Genomic DNA, 26428 nt, shown 5'->3' with positions numbered 1-26428 from the left:
TGTGTGTAGTACCAGCCCTAGCGTGGACAGCACCGTGTGGGTGGCTGTGTGTGACACCAGCCCTAGCGGGGCTTGGCGAGCACTGGGATAGTGCGGGCACCACGCACAGCGTGTGGTGGGGGCTCCCCCGAGGGGGAGGGGGTGAGTGTCAGCCCAGGGGCAGGGTTGCCCCGGGCCGTGGCACTCTGGTTGACCCCGTAGACACGTGATCCGGAATGTCCATACAGGGGGCCCCAGGTGGGGGGACTCGGGGGTGATCACGTGTCCGGAGAGATTTCTTGAGAAGGATCGAGAGAGAATGAGAATGTTCAAGGAGGCGGGCGGGGCCGTGGGTGGAGCAGCCCCGACCGGAGAGGGATATAAAGAGGGTCTCTGAGAGGGACCGGGGTCTCTTCATTCTACAAGCTGGAAGCTCTGCATCTCAAGCTGGAAGCTCAACACCTACAAGCTGGAAGCTCTGCATCTCAAGCTGGAAGCGCTTCGTCCTACGAGGGACCACGTGGTTGGAGACCCGAGTGAGGGTCCGACCCTTCCTAGCAGTAACTCCCCTGTATAGTGTAGTTAGCTGGGTGGTCACCACCCTAGGTTGTATTTGGTAAAGGGGCAGTTACCCCTTTGTGTTTCGATGTTACAAATAAATGTGTTGCCTCTTAAAGGAACAACGTCTGCGACTCAGTTGTACTCACTACAAATGAATGAGAGTTTACAAAGAATCAAACATGCTTCAGCAAAAAAAATGTATATGAATGCGAGCATGTGGACATCAGGTGACGTTTTATTTGTCATTGACTCCAACATAGTTACGCATTCTCAAGTGAGATTGCCTACGTGAACTTTGAACGCTTTAAAATATATATAAATTAATATGCCACTATATCTTTTAAGCATTTAATAATGCTTTAAGAGAATAAATAATGAACATCGCCTCTCATTTGAAATATTGATCTCCATGGTATCTTCATTGCTTTAATGCGTGTTCACATTTCCACAATTGCTCTGATCTGCTGAGATCTTAATTTTCACGGCTGCAGGAGTACCCTTCATTGGGCATGCTCGGCGACGCACTCAATGAAAACAACATCAAGCTCATATTCGCCGTCAGCAGACCCCAATATGAACTTTACCAGGTAGAGTATCCGTTGTTGTACGTATGTATGTTGAACTTTTTTTGCACAGTACGTAGCCAACCATGCTAATCAGAGGTGCGGTAGAAGGACAACAAACTAAACACAAAGCAGTTCTAAAGAAATTAATTTTAATCTAGATTTAAAAGTGCAAAGCTCCAGTGGCTTCCTAATATCAGAAGGAAGAGCGTTCCAGATGGCTGCAGAAGCGCATCTGAAAGCGCTCGATGCAATGACCATCTTTGTTCAATGGCCAGCCAAAAGCCGCTGCGTGGATGACCAGAGTCCACGTGATGGTTTAGGTTACCTTGACGAGATCAGCAAGGTATTGTGGTTGCCCGTTATTCCATATGGATCACTATGATGTTCTTATTCTTTGCTTATGCACCACAGATTTCCCTTGCAAACATTACTGGATAGCTGGCTAAATGGGACTTTCCGTGTAACAAATAAACATTCATTTATTGATTGATATTTACAAGAACCCAAACAAATACATAATCAGTAAAGGGGCACACTCCTCGTGTAATGGTGCGATCTTTTAACACGTAAAGCATTTCAGTCACTTTTTTATATTTAGTGGTCATCCTATGGAGGGACTGGCCCCCACCAAGGGAATATGGAATTTGCATTAATGATTCACGACCACCAACAAATACGATCACAACCCTATTGCTTGTTTAATCCTGACACTTTGGGTTTCCTTTTTAAAAAAAAAAATTGTTCGATCGCTGAAGTTTGTTTAGATTCAATTTTAAATAAAACTCAGGGAAATTATCAGTGGGGTACAGGAACCAACTGAAAACACCTCCTCCTCCTCATCATCATCATCAATAAAACTCCGCTATAACAGAAACAAAATAAACATCTGGTGAGGTCACACTTCTGACAGTGGCCTCTTTTCAGAGTAGAAAGAGTATATTTAGATTTTTCAAAGGCACCATATTCAAACTCCACTTCCACATTTGCTGGAACCAAGTATAACTCTGCCTTTGTCTCCTTTCATCATTGCAGAACTACTCAAAGTTGATCCCTGGTTCAACGGCTGCTGTTCTAGAAACCAAGTCACATATCGTACCGAACCTTATCCTCAACATGTACAGGGTGAGTGATGGCGCTGCAAAGGGGTTATAGCTCCACAATTGGGTTTACCTGTCATGTCAATGAAATCTCATAACTGCCACTGGGTGATTGTGATTGCCCACTGAAGGGCCATCATAACAATTTGTTTGGGGGCCACATAGATAATAAGGGTAATGTCATTAAACAGGGCTGCAAATGTTAATGAAGATTCATTCATAGTTTGTCAATGAACATAATGTGTTCTAATATAACACTACAAGATTCTGCTATCTGTTCTTGAACCAGAGCTTCCACATATGTGATCCGCACATGTTTAAGTTGTGAATAAGTGTAAAGGCTGGTATATGCAACCCTATCGATTACTTCCACATTATTGCATTGTGTCTTTAATTTGCAAGGGGTGAGCCAAATATCAGCTCAAATTCAAATCAGAATAAACACAAAAAGCTAATAAACATCAAATAAGCAAATTGATATAACTCATCCCCATCTTCTCTGCATCTCACTTCTCTTATGTAACCCCATCATTGTGTCTTGACTTACATCTTTGTCATGTTACATCTGTCACATCGCTCTCATCTCACTGCATCTCTGTCTCTCTTCTGTCATCTCACTTGGGGGTTTTAAAATAAAAAGGCTCCCCCACCCCAAAAAAATAATAACCGATTAGGGCCCCCAATAGTCATTCGCCACCACACTGCCCATGACACGTCGTTGGGAAGCCTTCGTGAGATCAATAAACACTCAAAAGGCTGATTGTAAGGGCTCTGGTCTATTTGGACACTTTCTTCCATCAGATCGCTGGCCATCTTTAGGGGCTGTACCCCCTCTGGAATGCACTCTCCTCCGATGAGGGCACTGCCTGTTCACGAGGGTTGTGCCCTGTTGGGTGCTCGCAAACGCTCTGCGAGCACTCGCTGTGAGATTGTGGTTGCGTGACGGCTGCCCCCTGCGTGGAACATGCAGGAGTTTACATCCCAGCTGGAGCTGATAGGAGACCTTCAGGACCTGTCCATCGCTGTGTCAGAAACATGCCAGGGTAAGGCCAAAGCAGGGCTAGAGCAGTGCCAAGAGGACGACGATGAAGACACGGTGAGTGCGGTTACACACTACAAGTGAGTCCAAACCTAAATGTCACTCTTGCATTTTAATAGGAACTTAGTTTTACGCTGTTGCTTCACCTGTATGCAGAAAGGAAGTCAATGTTAAAGTGTACTTGTGCTCAAATGAGCAATGGTGCACCTCCGATTAGCACGGTTGGCTACGTAAGGTGCTAAAAAAAAGTTCAACATACACACATCTCCATTGGCATCCTCATTCTCAATATGGAGGGGCAGGATGAATATTGTAGTCTTCCCACATAGGGATAATGGACTGAGTTAACCCCCCCTACTTGGGTTTCGACTGGCAACCTTCCCAGTGTGAGCCATACGCTATAGGCAAATGAGAATGACAACCCCGCATACATCTGCTTTGTTGAAAGTGTACATGAAGGTGAGATTTGTATTTCATTTTATATGCATTGCAACAGTTTGGATTTTTTTTATTTATTCTGGGGAGAACAGCAGAAACATGACAAGAATACAAATCTGTGTAAATTGATTGTCAACTTCGAGAGAGAGTTTTTGTTTTAAATTTACATTCACCAGAGTTGCCGATGGCCACCCACATGTGCCATGCCGGCCTTCATAGGTGCTCGCTAACAGCGCTTGCCCCAACAGTCTGTTAAGGCTATACAGGGGATCTTTGTCTATGTCTCACAGATACGTTTTAACATCAGCCTGGAGGCCATGGGATGCCCCAGCATGCAGCCACACCGCACTCTCGTCGTAAAGCCGCGTGGGTTCTTGCACTCTCTGCTGCTGTCCGTGCACATCACGTGCAGCGGTGACCCATGTGATCAGACGCCTCCACCCAGGGACAGCGCCAACATAGGAGGAGCCTTGACAGCACAAGTGGGGGCCAGATTGATCACCCAGGAGTTGGAAAGGGGAAACTGTAGCCCGACGACAAAGGACGGCTCGGAGAAGCCTGACAGGAACACGGAGCAGCTGCCCAGGACCGTGGTGGATGACCGACTTGCGGATGTCAATTGTCCAGCTTCCAGCGGGCTCTTGTGTTCAGGTCAGTCTCTTCACTTTCATTGATCATCTGTCTCCCTCGTGACTGGAAGATGGGAGAGATGGCTTTTCGTTGGTCACGAGTAGTTGCATGTCACTGTCAGCATCATAGTTCACATGCCAAGCATTGTGGGTTTTTTTTTTGTGTAGGATGATCAGACTTCCACATTTGGTAGACTTGGTGCTTCCACTCCACTGCGGACTTCCCATATAATTTTCTCCATTCTATTTAAGCCTACAATTTTGGGAAGTATTCATAGGGCACAGTATTTATTCCTAAATTAGGTATACGGACCACAGTACTGAGCTTAAGGCAGCATTATCCACACATTGTTGTGGTAGATATAGCATCAATATCCCATCATCTATATTTCTTTAAGTCTAGAAATCAAAGTGGGGTTTTGCTGAACCACTTTGATAAATTTAGAACCAAGAGGCTCCAACAAACAGAAAAATAGTGTCCTGGAAATCGGTAATGAAGCTATAGTGACCAGAGGCGCGTGAACAATGTGACCTCGGAACATTTGAGATGTGGGGATCGTGAACTAAACTATTAACTTTTTTTTTCCACGTAAGGCCCACTGAGCTAATTAGCTCTTTTTCAGAAGCGACTTGGCCACAAATGATAGCTCAACGAAGTGGCTTATTAACTGGAAATGTATAACAGCCAAATACTATAAACGCATGTTTCTAAATGTGGAGGTAAAAAACGGGAGGACCCAGGGAAAAATCCACGCAACCATGGGGAGAACACGCAAACTCCAAAGATACCGGCATCAGGTTTGGGATCGAACCCACGACCTCCCGTATACCCAGGTCGTGGTTCTCCAGGTGATTCCAAAAGCACATAGTGACATCTCTCCGACTATAAATTTGTGAAACATCTCAGTGCACCAGTTTAAATGGAAAATACACCCCAATCAAAATCTACAATCGCCAAAAGCAACTTATAATCCAATCAAGGTTGCACAAATCAATTGGACTTTGCCCACACAACAACCCTTAACAAAGCAATTTACCTAATGCCTGTACAGTAGAGGCATTAGGTGGAAAATGTTCAGTACAGGCTGTACTGAACATTTTCCACCTTCAAGTAAATGGTCATGAATGCCAAATTTTGAATATTTTATTTTGGGATACAGTTTTCAAATTTCTAACCATGCAGTGCAGTTTTATTGGCTCTTATGATTATGTGCATTGGCATGGTCCAATCATTTGTGGGGCATGTTATGTGCTTGCCTTGGATACATTGATGTAATTTTAACCCAAAATGCCCAGGTTTCCCTGTACTGCATTATACTGTGTGTGATGGGATAATGCTTCCAGGTAGAGCTTGACAATTGGATCAATGCAGGTTAAAGACAGGGATTGCTACAGAATATCAGTTGTCCGTTCAGAGTAGCTGTTCTCTGTTGACTTAAAGCTTTCGTGACTGCAGGAATTCATATTCTTTGGGTCTTTCGGTAAAGTTACGTTGATAGGTTCAAAGAAAATAACAAAAAACGACGACGTTTCGATCGCAACACAAGCGGTCGTCTTCAAGGCAAACTGTTTATAAGGGTTTGAAATGGGCGTAGCCCAAATATCAGCAGCCATTGTTAATGCAAGTGGTGGGCAGCCAACCCGACAGTGGTTGGTTTTCCACCAATCAAAAGGCTTCCAGGTGAAAATTAGCATGTTAATGAGAGATTAGCATGTTACTGAGAGATTAGCATGTTAATAGAACATCGCAGAACCACAACCGAGGAGTAGTCGGTGCGCGAAGTGGCTGTGTTGGTGTGAATCCTGTGAAATGGGCGTGAAGCACAACTAACATCGGAAGGTGGTAGGATGGCAACATCATAGCCAGTTATGATTTAAACTGGTTGATAACGTCCTTCCAATGATTGCTCAGTTTGTACCCATCTTCTCGGTGGAAATTGTGTCTGTGTCTATAAATATGGATGGCTTCATGAACGAATCTTTGTTGATAGACAGTGGGCTTGCAAAGTACCATCGTCTTAGAGAAATCAATTTCGTGTGAGCCCACCGCATTAAAACAATGATCAGCCATGGCCGAGATATTGGTCCTACCGTGTTTCCAATCTGCCTTATGTTCACGAACATGGTCCGAGACATCGTAGTTTGTTATTTTCTTTGAACCTATCCACGTGGCTTTACCAATTGACCCAAAGAATAGCTGTTCACTGTTATACAATTTCATACGTACGTTTTAACGACCAATTTTATTATTCATACTTTTCTTTGCTATTTAAGAGAATATCTGTGATACAACTTGAATATGCGACTTATTGATACCATCACAAATAACGCAACCTGGCCAATTCCATTCTTACATTGCCATATAACAGAATATAATAGTCGTATAATACAGGGTGTTTCAAAAAAAATATTAACACTTAAATGGGATAACACACTGTAACATGATAACAAATGTAACGTTAATAGCTTCAAAAAGTCAAAGAGTCTCCACTTGTTCGCCATCGTTGTCAACACGTGGCCTGGAACCTGCTCCAAGTGGTCTCCAGAACCCGGAGCCAGCACATTTCTTGTGGTGTTGTTGCAAATTCTCAGAAGTGTTGAAAAAAAACAAAAATGTAAGCACCCTGTATTTTAGGCATTTTCAGGTGTTGAGCGATGGCGCCGTAGTTTGGACACTCAGCTGGTACTGCATGACTCACATTAGTGGCGAGTGGTGTCTGAACCAGACATTGGCCTCTCCTTCACCAATCTGCACTGACCAGCCTGGTGAAACAAGGCCAAGCGACCCCCATGACTGAATGGCATGGGGAGGTCTTCATCCAGCAGTGGGTAGACCAAGGGCTGTAAATGATTATGATTATTAATATGACTGTATTTGAATAAAAATACGAGTGTGCTATTTAAAAATATATATTTTAGTAAATGCAGATATGTGTATTTATCTTTGAAAGCTTTTCTGAGGCTCAAACCTTTAATTTTAAGAGGGTTCTGCTATGAATGTGTGGCCAGTCACTTAAATAGTAGTTTCACGTGTGGTGGCAACTATTACTTCCTGCATACGTCCTATGCATATGTGGGATAGCACTCAAACTTCGCAAATGAAAGTTAGAAAGTTCCTTGCTGTATTGCCGCCTACAGGCACATTCGCTCGATTGCAGATGCATGCTGGCCTGACTTGCGGGTGGTGTGTAGGCCGGGGAGTGTGCCACATCGGGACGTGCCAGTGCCACAAGGGCTGCATTGGGGGTGCTTGTCAGAGAGCCTGGAGCCCTGCTCGTGGCAGATCAAGCAGCTCTTCGGATGCCATTCCACTCCGTCCATCCCGCACTGATGCTCGCAGGTGCCACATGCATGGTCTCGTTACTCGACGTCATTTTGCCAAGTGGAGCCGGGTAATTCCTGGAGGAAATTGTGTTCCATTTCAATTATATCACCGTGGACGATTCCTGGAGGAGGCAACATTTTTGTATGGGCGAATTTACATTTGAATGGGATTCTTGCCATGGAAGGCTAGTGTCATGGAATTCTTTTCTTTCGCAATTTCGTTGCAAATATAGCTTACGGTGAATTTATTACAGGTGGTCACGAGCACCAGTCAAATGCATTGCCGATACCTCGTGCACGGAATTTGTCAAAATTCCTCCCTGAACAACTGAGTGGAGGCCAATATGGGCACACTGCTTATGCATGCTCATGGGGGCTGGGATGCATGGAGTAGCAAGGTGTTTAGCCAATAATATATACACACGTAGCTGTCCTGGGTAAATGCTTGGGCGATTCTGGTCGATACCATTTCGCTGGTATATTGGGTTCAATTCCGTCTTCCCTGAAGGCCACACCGGATCAAGGAGGAATCAGGCCAGGTTTTTTCATGAGGCGTCGGCCACACAAGGGCACCGCTGTGGAAAGTTGTTAACTACCTCGCCTGGTATGCAGGAGGTTGTGGGTTTGATCCAGACCCTGACACATGTATATTTGGAGTTTGCGTGTTTTCCCCGTTGTTGCGTTGATTTGTCTCCGGGTCCTCCGATTTTTCCCTCCGCATTTAGAAACATGCGTTTAGAGTATATGGCTACTATACGTGTCCACACAATAAGCCACTCCATTGAGCTATCATTTGTGGCCAGGTTGCTTCTGAAAACGAACTATATACCTCAGTGGGCCATGCCTGGTCAAATAAAAATGTTGACAGTTATTTCAATGGCAATTCCACAAGGCCAGCTCAGCCTACGGTCCCTCCCGTCTTGCCTGAACTCCACGAGAGACTCTGTCTATGTTCCCCACAATTATTCCTCCATTCCAATGATCCTATTCACACTCCTATTTCATTCGAAGAATGGAATCACATTTCCACACTATGAATTGTGAAAGTCACTAAACGCTTTAGTTAATGATATGTATGTATGTTGAACGTCTTTCGTACTGTGTCCAAGTAGGACGCCTCTCAAAAGCAATTACATGCTATTTTAATTATTCTTAACTATCAAAGCAATTTTGACACCAGGCAATGTACAAGTTGAAATATATATATCTCTTAAATAGTAATTCCACTTAAGTGTGTTTTGGCTTGAAGGCAGTGCACTACTGAAAATGCAATGGTAGACAGCTACCTTGACATTGTGCTTGTCTTAAATCGCCTTTCTAATCATGAATTAGTCACGAGCTCGTTCCATGGCCAATTTAACCCCTGGTCATGGGTAATCCCTCCTCTGAAAGGGAACTTATGAAATTACCTGGTCTCGTGACCCTAGACTCGAGCGTTGGACGAAATATTGATGGCTTCGAGAGTCAATTTGTGCATTATTCATCCAAATACTGCTCTTAGTCGTCTTGAACAAAGCGTAAATAATAAATAGCAACCATATATGGTGATTGGTGTCATGACAACACAATTACGCATTGCTTGCAGCTATTATAATTGTTAGCATTTTTAGTAGGAACAGTGCCTACAGACCAAGAATGGCAGTGAGTGTCCTGGTATGTGAATGATAGCACGTGTCCTATTAGACGTGATATTGACGTTTTCCACTGTGAATCACTCAGCATGGTTTAGAATGAGAATATATTCATATTTACTGAAGAAAGCTTCACTGAGTCTCAAGAGCCATTTTACAGGAGGGTCCAGCTCTGGATACTGGACCGATTCCGTTTTGTACATTTTGGAGAAAATCCAGAGGGTCCAGAAAATAAAAAGGTCATGCATACAAGGAAACATTACTCAAACACCAAACTGAGAAGTCAGCAACCTACTTACTATACTGCCTCCTACAGACACGTCATTGGCCCTGTAGATGGGCATCTCGTGCACGTACCGAAATTTCTGGATTACAGGAATGCGCCACCATGCCCATTCTGTAGTGGAAAGATTGCATGCCGCCAGCTTTGTGTTTTGACTTGTGATAACGGCACATAAGTGGCCATCACTCAAGACAATATCGCTTGACTTTAGATGGCCTCAGAACACAGACATATCTAGGCCTCCGTTGAAAGGTTTCTCGGTGACGAGACTATCGTCCATCATTTAGGTTGCATTGTTGGTCACTGCAGTGCATGCGCTTGCGGGAAAGCTTGGGTTTTTATTAGTTTCAGAGCCGAGGGGTGGCTTTTGGAATTATATTTTTCCCCATGTATGCTTGCTGCTGGCATTTAACACTCAAAGAAGCTCCATTCCATCAAAATAAGTCGCCCGATTGACAGCGAAGTGACAAATGTGGCAGTGAAAGCTCCAGAACCGGACATAGCTGGATTTCCCTCTGTTTTTTTTATCAATACGCTTCCTTCTCTACCTTAAGTGAGGTTGCCACATGTGGTTCTGCGAGAGGACAATACGTTTTCCTCTGTCTCACGTACCCTCACACACAGGTTTACACTCCCTGAGCTGGGTGCAGTCAACCCAACTTCATCACTAACAACCAACAATGAACATCAAAGCGTCGTTCCCAACTTGTACAAGACCCCGGTGGGGGGGGGGGGTGGGGGGCATTCCTTGTTCCAATACAATTGCTCTTTGGGAAAATAGCACGGACAGCAAAATAACAAGGATGCAATGATATTGTGGCACGCTGTGCACCGTTTCCTCCTCTCGAGCTGTGGCTGCTATTCCTTCTCCGTCGAGAGCACGGTGAGTGGCTCCAATCAATTAAGGCCCGCGCGCGCGCGCGTGCCGATGCTCTAGGAAGTGAATAGGTGGAGGAGTTATTCATTCTAGATTTGAAGCTTTCGTGACTGCAAGGATTCATACTCTTTGGTTTTATTCGGTAAAGTCACGTTGGTAAAATAAAGCAAAATAACTCAATTAAATCGCGACGTTTCGGAGGCAACACAAGCTTCCGTCTTCAGGTGGAAAAGTCAACAGATATTCAACAGATATTCTGCGTCAACAGATATTCTGCGTTGACCTTTTCCACCTGAAGACGGAAGCTTGTGTTGCCTCCGAAACGTCGTGATTTAATTGTTTTATTTTGTTTAATTTTACCTACGTGACTTTACCGAATAAAAAACAAAGAGCATAGGTGGAGGAGTGCTGAAAACGCGACACAAGCCGCCACAAACTCTCGCAAATGATGGTTGTGAGGAGGAGGAGGCACTGCGTGCCCCCACCAGCCAAGACAGCCGCCTCCTCCACTGGCGTGGTCACGGTGATTGATCGCGGGTTATCAAACGCATGCAGCAGCAGCAGCAGCAGCCACGGCGTGCAGAGAGAGAGAGAGAGCGAGCGAGCGAGGCGTACACGCGCAGTTCATTAAAGCGAGCGGTTGACATGAGGACACCTAGAGCTGAGGTTTCGGTGGAGAGAGGGCAGGGGAAGGATTAAATAAATAAAGCATTGTTCATTTGCACTGTACAGTGCATTTAAAAAGGATCTCTGAGAATCAGATTCTGGGCAGTGTCATTAAATATGCATTGGACGTGTCGACGAGAGCGTATGCGTGCAGATGCAAACGCGTGTGCACGTGTCCATAACATTGTTTGCATATTGGTGATGCGTGTCCACAAATCATGCCGTCGTGTGTCGTATCCCGAATTGGAAAATTGCCGGGCAATGTAACGAGCAATTAAGTAACCGAAGCCACAGTCCAACAACGAAGCAGATCTTTGCATCTGCTGTTTGTGTGTTTAGTTTGTTGTCTTTTTCCCCCTCCGCAACTCCGATTAGCACGGTTGGCTACGTACGGTGCGAAAGAAGTTCAACATACACGCATACGTGGTCAAGAAAGATGGTAATTGTTAGTTAAATTACTCGCAGTTCAGACGTACTTCTTTCACTGCATTGGTCGAAAAGTAAAGAGTTTGTGCGCATCGTGTGATGATTAAAATGGGAAAAACACACGCTTTGGCCCCTTGAATAATTCACACATGTAGCAGAAAAATCAACATAAGCCCCTCCCCCCACATTCACTCTCCACCCACCGACCCATGCCCCCTGCACACATACCACCTCGACACGGCCGCCGTCACCGGCCCCGCGGTCTCACCAACTTCCCATATCCTGCACACATTGTGAATGGACGACTTGACAGAGCTTTAAATTGGACATCTGTAAAACTGCTGGACACCCGTGAAATAGAGCTTCGTAGCTCAGAGGATTCCTCCAGGAGCAATAAAGATGATGAATTACATTCGAGCCTACTTCACATTGTCTGTGTTCACATGCTTTGCGGTTGGGGCCAGATTTTGGCAAAGTTTACTTGAATGGGTGCCATCCAATTCAGGTTACGAAATGGAAAAGGACATTTGTTGAAGCCTGATCATTTGAATTATGCATTATTATTGGTGTAGAATTATATACTCTTTGGTTCTTTCGGTAATGTCACGTAGGTATAAAACATAAAATAAAAATTAAATCGGTTCCACCTGATGACGGTCGCTTGTGTTGCGATCGAAACGTCGTGATTTAATTTTAATTTTATGTTTTATACCCACGTGACTTTACCGAAAGAACCAAACAGTATGGATCCCTGCAGTCACGAAAACTTCAAATCTGGAAAGAATTATATACATTAATTAATTCCTACGCCTCTAATTAGCACGGTGCGAAAAGAAGTTCAGCATACTTACATATCCATTATAGTCACAGTGCCGGCTTTGTTGGTGGCTGAGCCACATTTCAATTGTGGAGGCCAATATTTCCATAGAATAACGAGTGTTAACTTCGTAAAATAAAGTGCTACTCGTTTTATGCACATAGGAGGGATAATTGGCGATGATAATTATCCTTAACTTAAAGCTTTCGCGACTGCAGGAATTCATACTCTTTGGGTCTTTCGGTGGAGTCACGTAGATAGAAGAAAAATGATAAAATAAAATAAATCACGACGTTTCGATCGCAACACAAGCAATCGTCTTCAGGTGAAAAAAATACAGCAGGCGTGAATTTTTTGTTATTTTTCTATCTACGTGACTTTACCGAAAGACCCCGAGAGTAGAACTATCCTTGACCAGGATTTGACCTCCCAACCTTCAAATTGTAAAGTCATGTACGCTTTAACCGCTCCACCCAGTTGACTTTGGTGCAGACACGTGCTGTATGAGAATAATCGCATTAACATACGGACAACACTAATAGTCGATTGTAGAACCGTTATTTTGTTTTAGCAGCTGTTCTCACAAATCAACTATTCTTACCGCTACTCTTCTCCAAGCTCCAGTGTCCCGCACCATTGCATGCATTGTCCAGTCATCTAAATCACTTAGTCTAAATGGCCGTAGATTCAATTCCATTTTCACCAACATCCAGCAGCAGGAAACTGTTTCCAATCAACGCAAACAGATTGTCAACATTACTTTTATCACAAGCAAGCCCCACTGTGGCCATGCAGTGTGAGTTCACTCAACCCCACCAAAGTCCACCAAGAGCAGCATCTACAGTGAGGGAAAAAGTATTTGATCCCCTGCTGATTTTGTACATTTGCTCACTGACAAAGAAATGATCAGTCTATAATTTTAATGGTAGGTTTATTTGAACAGTGAGAGACAGAATAACAACAAAAAAATCCAGAAAAACGCATGTCAAAAATGTTATAAATTGATTGGCATTTTAATGAGGGAAATAAGTATTTGACCCCCTCTCAATCAGAAAGATTTTTGGCTCCCAGGTGTATTTTATACAGGTAACGAGCTGAGATTAGGAGCACACTCTTAAAGGGAGTGCTCCTAATCTCAGCTTGTTACCTGTATAAAAGACACCTGTCCACAGAAGCAATCAATCAATCAATCAGATTCCAAACTCTCCACCATGACCAAGACCAAAAAGCTATCCAAGGATACCAGGGACAAGATTGTAGACCTATACAAGCCTGGAATGGGCTACAAGACCATTGCCAAGCAGCTTGGTGAGAAGGTGACAACAGTTGGTGCGATTATTCGGAAATGGAAGAAACACAAAATAACTGTCAATCTCCCTCGGCCTGGGGCTCCATGCCAGATCTCACCTCGTGGAGTTGCAATGATCATGAGAACGGTGAGGAATCAGCCCAGAACTACACGGGAGGATCTTGTCAATGATCTCAAGGCAGCTGGGACCATAGTCACCAAGAAAACAATTGGTAACACGCTACACCGTGAAGGACTGAAATCCTGCAGCGCTTGCAAGGTCCCCCTGCTCAAGAAAGCACATATACATGCCCGTCTGAAGTTTGACAATGAACATCTGAATGATTCAGAGGACAACTGGGTGAAAGTGTTGAGGTCAGATGAGACCAAAATGGAGCTCTTTGGCATCAACTCAACTCGCCGTGTTTGGAGGAGGAGGAATGCTGCCTATGAACCCAAGAAAACCATCCACACCGTCAAACATGGAGGTGGAAACATTATGCTTTGGGGGTGTTTTTCAGCTAAGGGGACAGGACAACTTCACCGCATCAAAGGGACGATGGACGGGGCCATGTACCGTCAAATCTTGGGTGAGAACCTCCTTCCCTCAGCCAGGGCATTGAAAATGGGTCGTGGATGGGTATTCCAGCATGACAATGACCCAAAACACACGGCCAAGGCAACATAGGAGTGGCTCAAGAAGAAGCACATTAAGGTCCTGGAGTGGCCTAGCCAGTCTCCAGACCTTAATCCCATAGAAAATCTGTGGAGGGAGCTGAAGGTTCGAGTTCCCAAACGTCAGCCTCGAAACCTTAATGACTTGGAGAAGATCTGCAAAGAGGAGTGGGACAAAATCTCTCCTGAGATGTGTTCAAACCTGGTGGCCAACTACAAAAAACGTCTGTGATTGCCAACAAGTCATGTTTTGCAGAGGGGTCAAATACTTATTTCCCTCATTAAAATGCAAATCAATTCATAACATAGTAATAGGTTTTACCCTTTTAACTGGCACAAAAACTGACACCTTTATTCAAGGCATCATGTTTGCAATAACCACAACACAAGCAGTCAAAATGCAAACAAAAGAGACAACTCTGATAATAATATGCACTGTCCTTGAATTTGATTGGTCCACACCCGAGACAGCTTTTCTTAGAGCCTAGTCTCCACTGGTGTTAGACCAGCAGACGCCAAAAGGCGTACAACTCAAAAACAGCGCCCTATCAGAGTGTTGAGGGCTCGGGGTGAGCTGTCTCGGGTGTGGACCAATCAAATTCAAGGACAGTGCATATTATTATCAGAGTTGTCTCTTTTGTTTGCATTTTGACTGCTTGTGTTGTGGTTATTGCAAACATGATGCCTTGAATAAAGGTGTCAGTTTTTTTTGTGCCAGTTAAAAGGGTAAAACCTATTACTATATCTTGTTACTGGCAAAGGAGGTCTCATAATGTAAATTAATAACATTTTTGACATGCGTTTTTCTCAATTTTGTTGTTGTTATTCTGTCTCTCACTGTTCAAATAAACCTACCATTAAAATTATAGACTGATCATTTTTTTGTCAGTGGGCAAACGTACAAAATCAGCAGGGGATCAAATACTTTTTTCCCTCACTGTACATGCGTGAAATACCGTGTGCTTTTCACGTGAATGTCTCGGTTTTGTAGACATGTTGTCCCGTCGAGGGTTTCTGTTTATGGCACAAAAAAATTAACATTCCATCGTCCCCGTACCCCGCTGAAAAGTATTACTGGAGAGGTTGAAACCGAATAGATTTTTTTTTCCCTCCATGCATTCACTCTAAGCTGCCAACGACGTGCCCTGCATGTGTCTAAGTGTACCATAAGTTTCACACATTCACACGAAGATAACACTTCGTCATGCAGACACTCCAATTCAACATATTTCACCATCAACTTTACTCGCATTGCCTTATTGAGGCCGTGGCAGTGCTGCTGCACTAGGCCAGCCAAACCGCATACACACACATCCAAAAGGGATTTCCTTGCAGCCTACTCGCATTGCGAAAGTCATTCTTCTCTGGGGGGCGGCGGCGGCGGCAGCGGGGGGGGGGGGGTTATTTTTTGCTATCAATTTGTCGAGGTACAAAGTGCTCAGCGGAGCTTGCGCAAGCACACACAGAGGCGGCTGTTTCCCGCAGAGCAGCGTCGCATCGGTGACGGCCGGTGGCACGCGGCTTGACGCGGTGCCACCGCGCTCGGGGGGGGTGTGCTGGGGGCGATCGATTTACACTCGACCCCCCACATTGGCCCTCCTCGGCCGCTCGGAGCCAGCGGCTTGGATGAGACATCAGAGCCGTCGTGAGTTCCGTTTGCCTGGCCGAGCCGTGGGATTGTTACCGGAGCCCCTGACCGCCGCCTCCTCCTCCTCCTCCACCCCGTTTTCCCATTCATGGGTAGATTGCTCTATCCATGTCTTGGGCATGAGTCCATTAGTTTATTTGTTTTTTTTTGTTGTTAACGTATAGTATATGCACAGTAGTCACGCATCTTATTAGTTGCACACTTCCGATGAGCACGGTTGGCTATGTACGGCGCAATAGAAACGCAGCATATATACATGCATACAGTAATTGGTTTGCTTTATTAAACCATTCAGATGTATTATTTCTCAGTGAATGCCTAAGTCCTCTTTTGTATACTCACAGTAATGTTTAGCCACCTGGGTGACTTTGTGCAGACATGCGAAATGAGCACCGCGTGTACTTGACACGGGAATTTGGCATTTCTAACGGCTGATTTAGCACCGTACATTTTTCACTTGAGTAAGGAGACTGATTTATCAATATTCTATTGAAGGGCGTAGACTATCACAACACGTAGTCCTCCTGCAAATAATGTCAAGGTGAAGGTCAGAAGTCATTGTCTCCATCGCCAAGACAACCTTTTTGAGTGATCATGGCACAGGGTTTTATTGTCCTCAGCTGTCCACATCTTTGATAATTCAGAGCAAGCCTTACAAAATGCCTGTGGGAAATCAACAACTGTTCCCTGTTAAGAAAACATGCAAATTAAATTCCATGAATGGCTGGCTCACAGTGTTGCTAATCTTGAACATTTTCTCCATTGCATTGAAAATAAAGTTCATTTTATGATCATCTGTGGACCCAGGCTGCACAGAAACTGTTTTGTGGCTTGAAATGGAAAATGCCTTTGCAGGCTTCGTGATAGCCTTATTGGGCCACAACACATACTAATGATGATAGGCTAGGCTCATCACCAGCGCTCAAGCTTGGAATGAGACAGTCTGTTCGTGGGGTGCAGAGTTGTTCCACTCTTTGATATTTCTTACTTTTCTGGATCATTAAGCAGCATCTTCCTTGGCTTCAATGTATTGATGCATCTGTTCCACGATGTTCACCATTGTCTTGTTATTTTGCTTTATTAATTAAAGCTTAACCACTGGGTTCTACACTGTTATGAATCATACAAAATTCTGCAATTATGTGTTTCCAGCCATTTGTCCACAACTACAGTATATGGCGTTGTAACGCTACATTTGTGTGATAAATGTCGAGTGTTAGGATGAAACCAACCTTCCATAGCAGCTTCTAGTTGCTGTTTTTGTGCCTACAGGGACTGTGTGGAATGCTGGCTGGAGAAGCGTGAGATGCTATGTGCACGGAGTGTGAAAATCACTTTCTTGGACCATCTATCTGGTGAATAGGAATTCTTGATTGTGTATATTTGTGTGTTTGTGTGTGGTGAGGCGTAATTATTCAGTCGTGTGTGCACTGCGCTGCAAACCCACGCTCTGGGTTCGATTCCTGGCTATGGACATTATTAGTGACAATTGGTGACTGGATTTGTCCTGGGCCTCCCCTAGATCAACTCAGCCTTAAATATGCATCTGGGGCAGGAAGTAACATCAGCACTGGGGAGATTACAGGAAATTAAATACCCCCCTCATAATATATATTTAATACATGACATGTAACATTGCATTTAAGCGTTCGTTTTATTGTATTTAACATTATAAGGTAATTATCAAAGACAACTATCCGATTCAATTATTCATGCGATTATATGCCCCATAGGAAAGCACATGTGACACTTTCTCTTTTGCTGCCTTCTTCCACGGATCTCATCCCCGATCGGGTTTAGAGGGTGGCTCACAGGCATTCCCTGATTTTCTGCTTCTGCATATCAGTGTAGATAATGCCATCCACCCACATCCTGGTACACAAGTCAATATCTATCTTACAATTTTTTTGGCAGCAACGTTTCACCACATAATAGTGAGTGGGAAGGTGATTTACATTTCATGACGTGGCAATGTACCACCACAAATGCTGGAAAATAGACAAACTTGGAATAAAATAGAAGGGAAACGATAATTCGCTCTCTGCCTTTGAATTTTTTTTAAAGGCAGTTCTTTCATTTAATTCATTTTCTCTCCCTCCCTCCCTCCGTCTCTCGCTCTCTCTCTCTCTGCCACAGGCACAGCACACCATGCTATAACAATCCCTGCCCAAGAGTAAATCAGAAATACAGCAGGCCACAGCTCTGATGCTACACCTACAAAGTATTGCCAAAGTAAATAGCTATCTCTCAATGCTGAACAGTAATGTCTTATCCCATGACATTTTTTTTTAATGAATGAAATATGAATGCACATATGTGAACGATGACAGTGGAAGATGGCACACACCGCTCATGGTAAACGTGTCCCGATGGCACCACCCTCCTGCAGGATGTCCATGGCCCATGCCCTGGTTGCGCACGTTCACGGCTGTGTGCGCTGGTGTCGTGGCTCTGGGGTTGCTTCCCTTCTTCGTCTGGAAAACGGTGGTCACGATTGTGGACTGCAGGAGGACACCGTGGACGAGACAGCCGGTGAGGCGGGCCCTCTCTTACGTCGGCATTGAGGAGTGTGAAGGCAGTGTGGAACATCTTGAACGATGTCAGCCAGTGTCTCCGTACGGTTATTGTTGGGAGGGGATTATCCATTTTGGCTGTCCTGAGCTCAGGTTAAATGTTCACATTGATTTGGCAGAAGACAGTCTCTCCATAGGGCAGCCTTAATTTAAAAAAATAGTGAAACTCGTACAGTATTTATCGTAGGGAAAGCTGGCCAACAGGCTTCCCAGGCCTAATGCCCCATCAGAGCACCTAGTCACCACAGCTATCATCCTGGGTTCGAACCCAGGCACACAGCCATTATTAAGTGTAGCAAGTTGTCCTCAACCCAGTCACCCTGACTGTATAAAATTACCTATCATGTTACATTTAGATTTTTCACTCAATGCGGTTTATTCCAGCTCTGGGAACTATACATTTTAAAGCTTAATTCCCAGACAGTGAAAAACTCCCCAGCAGCATGTGATATGGTACACCACTCGGTGAGAAAAGGAGGTAATTGAAACAACTGTTGTAGTTTTCTGATGTCATATTCAAGAGGACATGGATTGCGAGAGATCACAAGTGAAAATTTCCCAATCTCATTATATGATCATCAAAAATATATTAAAACTATTGTTTGAAGTTGTAAAATATATCGCTACGGTGTGATGGGCTGAGTTGGCTGGATATAGAAGTGGCAAAAATCCAAGTCATACTTCAAGAAATTCATAATATTAGTAACACTGAGACAATGCACTATCAAAGTAATGAGGGCTCGGGGTGATCATCTACATCATTAGACCTCCTTTGCCAGTACAAAAATGTAATAATAGGGGTTTTCCCCTTTTTTCTGGCAACAAAACTGAAACCTTTTTACAAGGATTAATGTCTACATTAATCACAATACCTGCAGTCAAAATGCAAACAAAAAACATACTCTGATAATATATGCATTGTCCGTGAAACTGATTGGTCCACACCAAGGGACGGCTTTATTATCATAGTATGTTTTTTGTTTGCATTTTGACTGCAGGTATTGTGGTTAATGCAGACATGAATCCTTGTAAAAGGGTTTCAGTTTTGTTGCCAGAAAAAAGGGTAAAACCCCTATTATTACATTTTGGTACTGGCAAATGAGGTCTAATGATGTAGATGCTCACCCCGAGCCCTCATTACTTTGATAGTGAATTGTCTTTGAGCTGTACGCCTTGTGGCGTCATGTGGTCGAGCACCAATTGGGTCGAGGCTCAAAAGAAAGCCGTCCCTTGGTGTGGACCAATCAGTTTCAAGGACAATGGATATATTATCATAGTATGTTTTTTTTGCATTTTGACTGCAGGTATTGTGGTTAATGCAGACATGAATCCTTGTAAAAAGGTTTCAGTTTTGTTTCCAGAAAAAAGGGGAAAACCCCTATTATTATGATTGTTATGCTCAATACGTGCATCGAATGGTGTGAATGGGAATCGTTTCATAATTATCATAAGCTATTATTACATTCAAGCTCATGGAATAACCATAATAGTAAAAATGTAGATAAATTATAAGAAATACAAATGAGGTGGTAAAACTAGACAAAAATAATGTATCCTTTAATTAAACATCGTTCCCGAAACACAAATCATTGTCTCATCACTCATGGTAGGAGTGGGGGGATGTGATTTGAATTTTTACTTTTGAGCTCATGATTAGGAATTATTTGCTGCTCTTCTGAGCAACCTCAAAGCACCTGAGCTGGGCAATTGGGTTCAAACCATGGCTCTTAGACCTGGGTATTTGTGTAATACCTCTACGTCTAACCTTGCCACTCAGAGCTGAGATCTCTCAAAGATATTGCGATCCATGGTCGCATGCTTATGATGTGCATAGGCGTGATTTTTGGTGATAATATGCCCCAACAAGGTGATGGCTGTGATAGCCATTGCTGAGTGGAATGTTGTGAAATGTAACATGGTGGGGGTGATGAGTGGGTGGGAATGTAGGGAGCAGGAAGACATATCGTTTTACTTGTTTGAGTAAAATAATTAATGCGGTCTTATGTTGAAGCTGTCAACAGATAATTTTAGGTTGGTTCACAAATATATTATTTAATACATAAACATACACTGTGTATTTCTAATACACGTGTTAATAGCCTGACCCCTATGGGTGCAGGCAGACATAACCATATTGTTCAATGCTTAACACATGCTTGACGGACCAGGAAACATTCTGCAGCAATCAGGCCACCATCATAGAATTCAGGTTTGAGTCTGTAATTGAATCCACCCAAGTCAGCCGACTATTTAGAGTCACTGTGTGGCTTAGAGGTTAAGAACCCCCCCCACCCCCTCTCTTGAGGCTGTCTCAACTATGGCTCACCATAACCTAATAGTAATAACAATTTGTCACTGCAATTTCACTGCATTAGTTCAGTCAATAACCTGAGGACATGTTGCAGGCCTTTAAAACTTTGTGGCTTTATAAATGGCTGAAAACATGACGGCACAGGTGACGAGGCTAACTCTGGTTTCTAAAATGTTGTGCACAAGCTTGAACAAGCGAACAAATGGTATGCACTGAAATTTAATCACCGTAAATGTTCTATTCAATTACCGGTGGTCACACTTGGCTTGCAATGTTTGGTCAAATGGCCTGTGTGACGTTGTCAGCATTGCTGTGCGCCTGTGTAACCGGTGTTGAGGGATAGATGTCTCTTTCCCCAAACTCAGTCTTGACTGTGCACCAGTGGAGAATGGTATACTGCGACCACGGGAAAACATTCACACAAATCCCACATCTTCACCCAGATTACATGGTGCAGAAGTACCAGGCAGAGTGGTCGCATGCAGCAATATTCAGCCCTGTACATGCACAGAGGGGAAATGAACACTAACCCGGTGTGTGCAGTGCAAGGACGAAAGCTACTGACATCTTGATCAACATCACACACTCACTAGCTCACAAGGTTTGCAGGCAACATATGCATGTACGTAGAACTTCTTTCGCACCTTACATAGCCAACCGCGCGGGGAAAGGACAACAAACTGAACACACACACACAGCACTGTGGCCGCATGCACTGTAGGTAGGGTATGCCCACTGTTTGTTTTATAAGTCATGCTCACACCAGTTGGTGTTGGCAGAGAAAAAGGCACGAGAAGATATATCCAAGGAGTGCTGTGAACATCGATAGGCTCCACACACGACACCCACGGCCTCTAAGGATGAGTGATGAGTATAGGTGTCGTGTGTGTGGGTGTGATCTCGCCATAATGCATGTGTATTGCAGGTGCCGCCACGAAGCAGCACAGACACCTCAAGCACATTCAGAAACAGAACCTTCCTTCTTTCGGAAATGCAGATGACCCCTGGGATTTAGGTGAGGGAGATTACTGTTTGTATGTTTACCGGTTGATGCTTCGTTTTTCAAAAAGCTGTACCGTTGTTTTTGCATTAATTTAACTTGTTTTTGTATAAGTAGGGCTGCGATTAGCCATGCCAGTGCTGTTATACTTTCCACATAATGTTTTGAGAATTCCATTGATACAAATGTTTAAATAGAAGTAGTAAAGGTAAGTTTTAAATATATTGTGTAATTCAATTTAAAATATAATTCATGTGTGACAGAGCTATCTAAAGCCAACTAGCAGTTATTGAAATAGTAAACTTTTTTACAATAAAAAAGCAGGACGGATCTAGAAACAGACATGTAGAATAAGTGCATGTTGCTTATTTATATACCCTTCTAACAACGTGTATGTTTAAAAACGATTCAACACTAAACCCGTAAAAATTACGTTCCTCGGGGCAGCTATGGGTGGGGCAGGCTGAGTTCAAGGGGGTTGTGACACCTCTCCAAAGTGGTAGACACGCCACAAGAATCTGCAATGCGGCCCGCAGCTAACGGCTAAGACCTCTCTGCAGGGATGGCACCACCAATGATCTTCCCCCCAGGCTGCCTGTCCCATCATGATGTACGCACACTGATTTTGAGGCACCAGTGTTTGTTATGACCTGACCTCAGCGCTCTATAGGTCTCTCAATGTCACAGACGAAATGAAAGGTCAGGAGGTCATGCCAGCAGAGGTTTTGCTCAGATGTGCACCATTGCGTTTGTCAAAAAATACATTGAAATGTACACGTGTCCTCCTCACGGAGCTTCAGTATGTACAGGAGCAATGTTCCATTTGATGCTGTTTATTTCTAGAAGCTTGTCGAATTCCTGTAGATGATCCGTCTCCGTTGTGTCATTCACGGAGGCTGATGATGGATTGATGGGTTAAGCCTCAGCATGGATGCTACCCCCAGGAGCCTGGATTTGAATGGGATAAGTCCTCTGCTAGCAGTGTGAATTATTTAAATGTTCCATAAACACAGTTCTGGGCCGACTGTACATTTACAACATTGACGATGTCCAATCGGAATTGTGGCACGACAAAAAGCAGATGTCAAGGCTTTTTTTCGTATCAAAAACCCGTGTCATTCATGGAGATATTAGAATAAAATTACAATTTTGAAACGTTCAAGGTACAGTCCAGCATTTATTTGCTCACAGCACTACTAGAGGGAGCCCTAGAGAGCCCTCGGGAAACCTTAGTCTTCCACACTCGCCAGATGTCTTGGACGAGGGTGAGTGGGAGTACACCCACCTTTACCCCACCACACGCAACGCACCGATGAACTGTGGGTAGTCGTTCATACTGCTGGGCGAAAAAGAGGCGAGAGAGGTGATGTGTGTGTGGGGGGGGGGGTGCTTTGAAAAAGACGTGCCAATTGTTTGAGCTGTTGTTGCGGGAGATTGAACCGGCGGCCTCTGGACGGCAAAAGTCCAGTGTGCTCATCATTACACCCATGGCAGCGTCACCGAAGCGCATTATTTGAAAGGGAATGCTCTGCCTTCAGGTGACTCAGACTCAAAGGCAGACCTCTTCAGTTGTATGTGCATAATTGAAGAGTGTGCGTACAATAGCATTCGATTGCAATGCGAAAGTACAACGAATATATAAATGCTGTTTACTCGCAGCAGAGTAACAAATTGCAATAATGGATAAAATAGTGCACACTGCACATTATTGAATCTACTAGCACGATGTGTTACAGTGTGCGCATTGACATGACATATACTGTACTTGCATATTACATGCGTTTATGTGTAACAGATTTTTTTTGGAGATGGCTCATTCATAACATCGTGCTCCCAGGTAGCTTTGGCTTAACAGGCCACATGCAAATGATGATAATGAATTGAGTCGAAACTGGTTTTATTGCCTTGTTAAAATGAACGCTCCTGGAATACATTGAAATGGAAGACCCACGGTTCAATTGATCGAATGCAATCTGATTTTGGTTCCTATATCTCATCATCATCGCCGGTCACTGCCAGATGAAGGCCTTCTCAAGCTACCGCCATCTCTCATGTTTCTGTGATGTAACAATCCTGCACACAAGCCGATTTTACCGGTAGGAAACTCCTGGTTACTACACCAGCCCACAGGGGATTATTGTGTCCGTCCGTCGTGCATCCAAACATGGGAGGGGTGGGGCTGGGTGGAGAGGGGAGGGTGTGGAGGGGCTGGGTAGGGAGGGGCTGGGTGGGGAGGGGAGGGTGGGGAGGGGCTGGGTGGGGAGGGGAGGGGCTGGGTGGGGAGGGGCTGGGTGGGTAGGGGCTGGGTGGGGAGGGGAGGGGCTGGGTGGGGAGGGGAGGGGCTGGGTGGGGAGGGTGGGGAGGGTGGGGCTGGGTGGGGAGGGTGGGGCTGGGTGGGGAGGGAGGGGCTGGGTGGGGAGGGGAGGGGCTGGGTGGGGAGGGTGGGGTTGGGTGGGGGGTGGGAGGGGTGGGGCTGGGTGGGGACGGGCTGGTCACCCTGTGGTGCCCTTATAAAACTCAACATTTAACTTACCCACGCCGGCTTGTGCCCGCCCTCACAATCGGGCATATTTGCGGAATACACCACGTGGTGCCGCCGTTGATCCTGGCCATTGACGGAGCAACCCAACGTTCCTACCAGCTCCCTCCGCAGGAGAATGTGTTATTTCTCCATCTCCCCGACCGACCGACTCTCGGATGCACTCCATTCTTTGGCTGACTCCATCATGACTCTCGCATATCTTCCCTTCTTGCATTGTCCTGCACAATTACACTTTTCTTCACGATTTAAATTGTCATTAACCTACATGTTCTACAATCCGTGTCTTCCTCTTGCTCTCTTAATGCAATTCCAACCATGCATCTTTCCAGGCTTATTTTTCAATATTTTCAGTTGCTATAATTTTTTGTTGTTGATTAATGACCATGTTTCTGACCTGTATGTTATAGCACGTGCTATGCACTGATTAAAAAACTATATATACCTTATCTATTTCTCTTGTAAGTGAAGAGGTTCGACATACGGGTGGGCACCAGTGATAAAACTGCGGTGCCACGGCCGCCGAGCAACTCCGCAAGCGCCGCGACTCCCCCCCCGGCCCCCACCCTGGGCACACAGCCGCAGGGCACACACCCGCAGGGCACACAGCCGCAGGGCACACACCCGCAGGGCACACACACGTAGTGTGCTGGCGGGGGATCGCCTGGCGCAACGGGTTTTCATCTGAAGGGTCCCTAGGAGGAAAGTCCCACGGTTTCCCGGTGCCAGGAGATTGGCCGACCCTCGCAGGACAGGTCACATCAAATTGTCTGGGCGCAGAAAAAAAAAAGGCTCACCGGGCCAACCGCAATAAGTTATTCACGACATTGGGAGGGGGGGGAGCACTGAGGGTGGAATATTAAGCAAGAAGAGCATGAGGTCAGGAGAATCGCAGAGCCACTGCCACCCCCATCTCGGCCCCCATGCCAAATACACACTCGCAGGGTGTGTGTTCGCCAGCCAGACGCTCTTCTGGACAACGGGCAACGAGAGACAATAGGTGGTCGGCGCCGCCAACAACGTGGCACTCGACGGAGGACACGGTAACATGAGGACGGCGCAGGTAAGCGCATGATTGGCCGCACGGTACGACGTTACCCCGGGCCTTTGAAGCTAAGGGAATAAAAAGAGTAGCCCGGGACAATTTTCGGTCTCTTGTCTTCAACCTCTGGGCTGCCGAGACCCACTCTCTGCCGTCCTACCTCCTCGAGCCGCTCGCAGCATCCGTGTGATGCCAGCGAGTGCTGCTACGAGGCAGTGATAGGTAAAGTTTTCTCTCGTCCTTCTCCCTCCGACTCGTACAGCGTCCGTGCGACGCCGTGAGTACAGCCTTGAGGTACGTGGTCGGACGTTTGAGTGTCTGGGCACTTAGGCAGCGTTAGGCTAGGCTCTTCTCGCAAAATATTCCCCCAGGCAGTGTGTATTTGGCGCCGCAAAGAAAAGTTAGCACAGAGCATCGGTGTGGTGTCTGTGATTTTTCGTGTGGAGCGACTGCGTGGGGAAACGCGCTGTGAGAGTGAACGCGGATCCGCAGCGTGTGCGCGCGTGCTGGGAGATGATCGCCGGCAGGTGCGAGCGCGGTCGCGGCCCTGCGTTAGCTTTGGCTGTGGTGTACACGGGTGAGTTTGGTTTAACTCCGTGCGGTAGTGAGCCAGCGGTTTAGCTCGGTCACTCAGAGAGGACGCTAGCGTGGGGGTGTGGGGGGGGGCGATCACCCGGTCGGCGGGGGCCCGGCAGGAGCCGATCAATGTGGTGGAGGAGGGAGCGGAACGGGCGGACGTCGCGCCCCACCTGCCCAACGAGGGCGGTGGGGTGGACGTTGTTGGCCCCCACCGATTGGTGTCAGAGGTGGTACGACTCCCCAAGCCTCCAAGGGAGAGAAACAATACAAACGAGGCAGTAGAGATGAGACAAAAACGAATCCATCTAGAAATTCAATCGGGATGCCAAACTGACAATCCCTCAAATCTCTGGGGTCACATTCCTGCGAAGTAATCAATAGCTTCGTCCGGACTGTAATTCCAGTGCTATATACTACCACACAATACATCCGTGCAATAC

The 26428-nt window shown here is 45.3% G+C and overlaps 1 protein-coding gene across 1 annotated transcript; it reads left to right on the top strand.

Annotated features, from left to right (window-relative positions):
• Positions 1-225: 225 nt before the first annotated feature.
• On the top strand, positions 226-22990 carry LOC116944953 (integrin beta-5-like). Its single transcript, XM_032958940.2, has 8 exons — positions 226-1127; positions 2139-2228; positions 3174-3299; positions 3971-4331; positions 7502-7649; positions 17217-17299; positions 18334-18476; positions 21754-22990. The coding sequence occupies exons 1-8, from the start codon at positions 1050-1052 to the stop codon at positions 21841-21843; spliced, it is 1119 nt and encodes a 372-aa protein (XP_032814831.2). The 5' UTR covers positions 226-1049; the 3' UTR covers positions 21844-22990.
• Positions 22991-26428: the final 3438 nt, after the last annotated feature.

Source organism: Petromyzon marinus, chromosome 2 (assembly GCF_048934315.1).
Source record: "Petromyzon marinus isolate PM22_M1 ecotype Great Lakes invasive population chromosome 2, UKy_Petmar_22M1.pri1.0, whole genome shotgun sequence".
Taxonomy (NCBI): domain Eukaryota; kingdom Metazoa; phylum Chordata; class Hyperoartia; order Petromyzontiformes; family Petromyzontidae; genus Petromyzon; species Petromyzon marinus.
This window is presented reverse-complemented; position numbering and strand designations above follow the sequence as displayed.

Coding starts and splice junctions, on each gene's coding strand:
- LOC116944953 (XM_032958940.2), top strand. CDS start 1,050: ATGCTCGGCGACGCACTCAATGAAAACAACATCAAGCTCATATTCGCC. Junction 1,128..2,138: donor CCCAATATGAACTTTACCAG/GTAGAGTATCCG, acceptor TCATCATTGCAG/AACTACTCAAAGTTGATCCC. Junction 7,650..17,216: donor TCCCGCACTGATGCTCGCAG/GTGCCACATGCA, acceptor TTGTGCCTACAG/GGACTGTGTGGAATGCTGGC.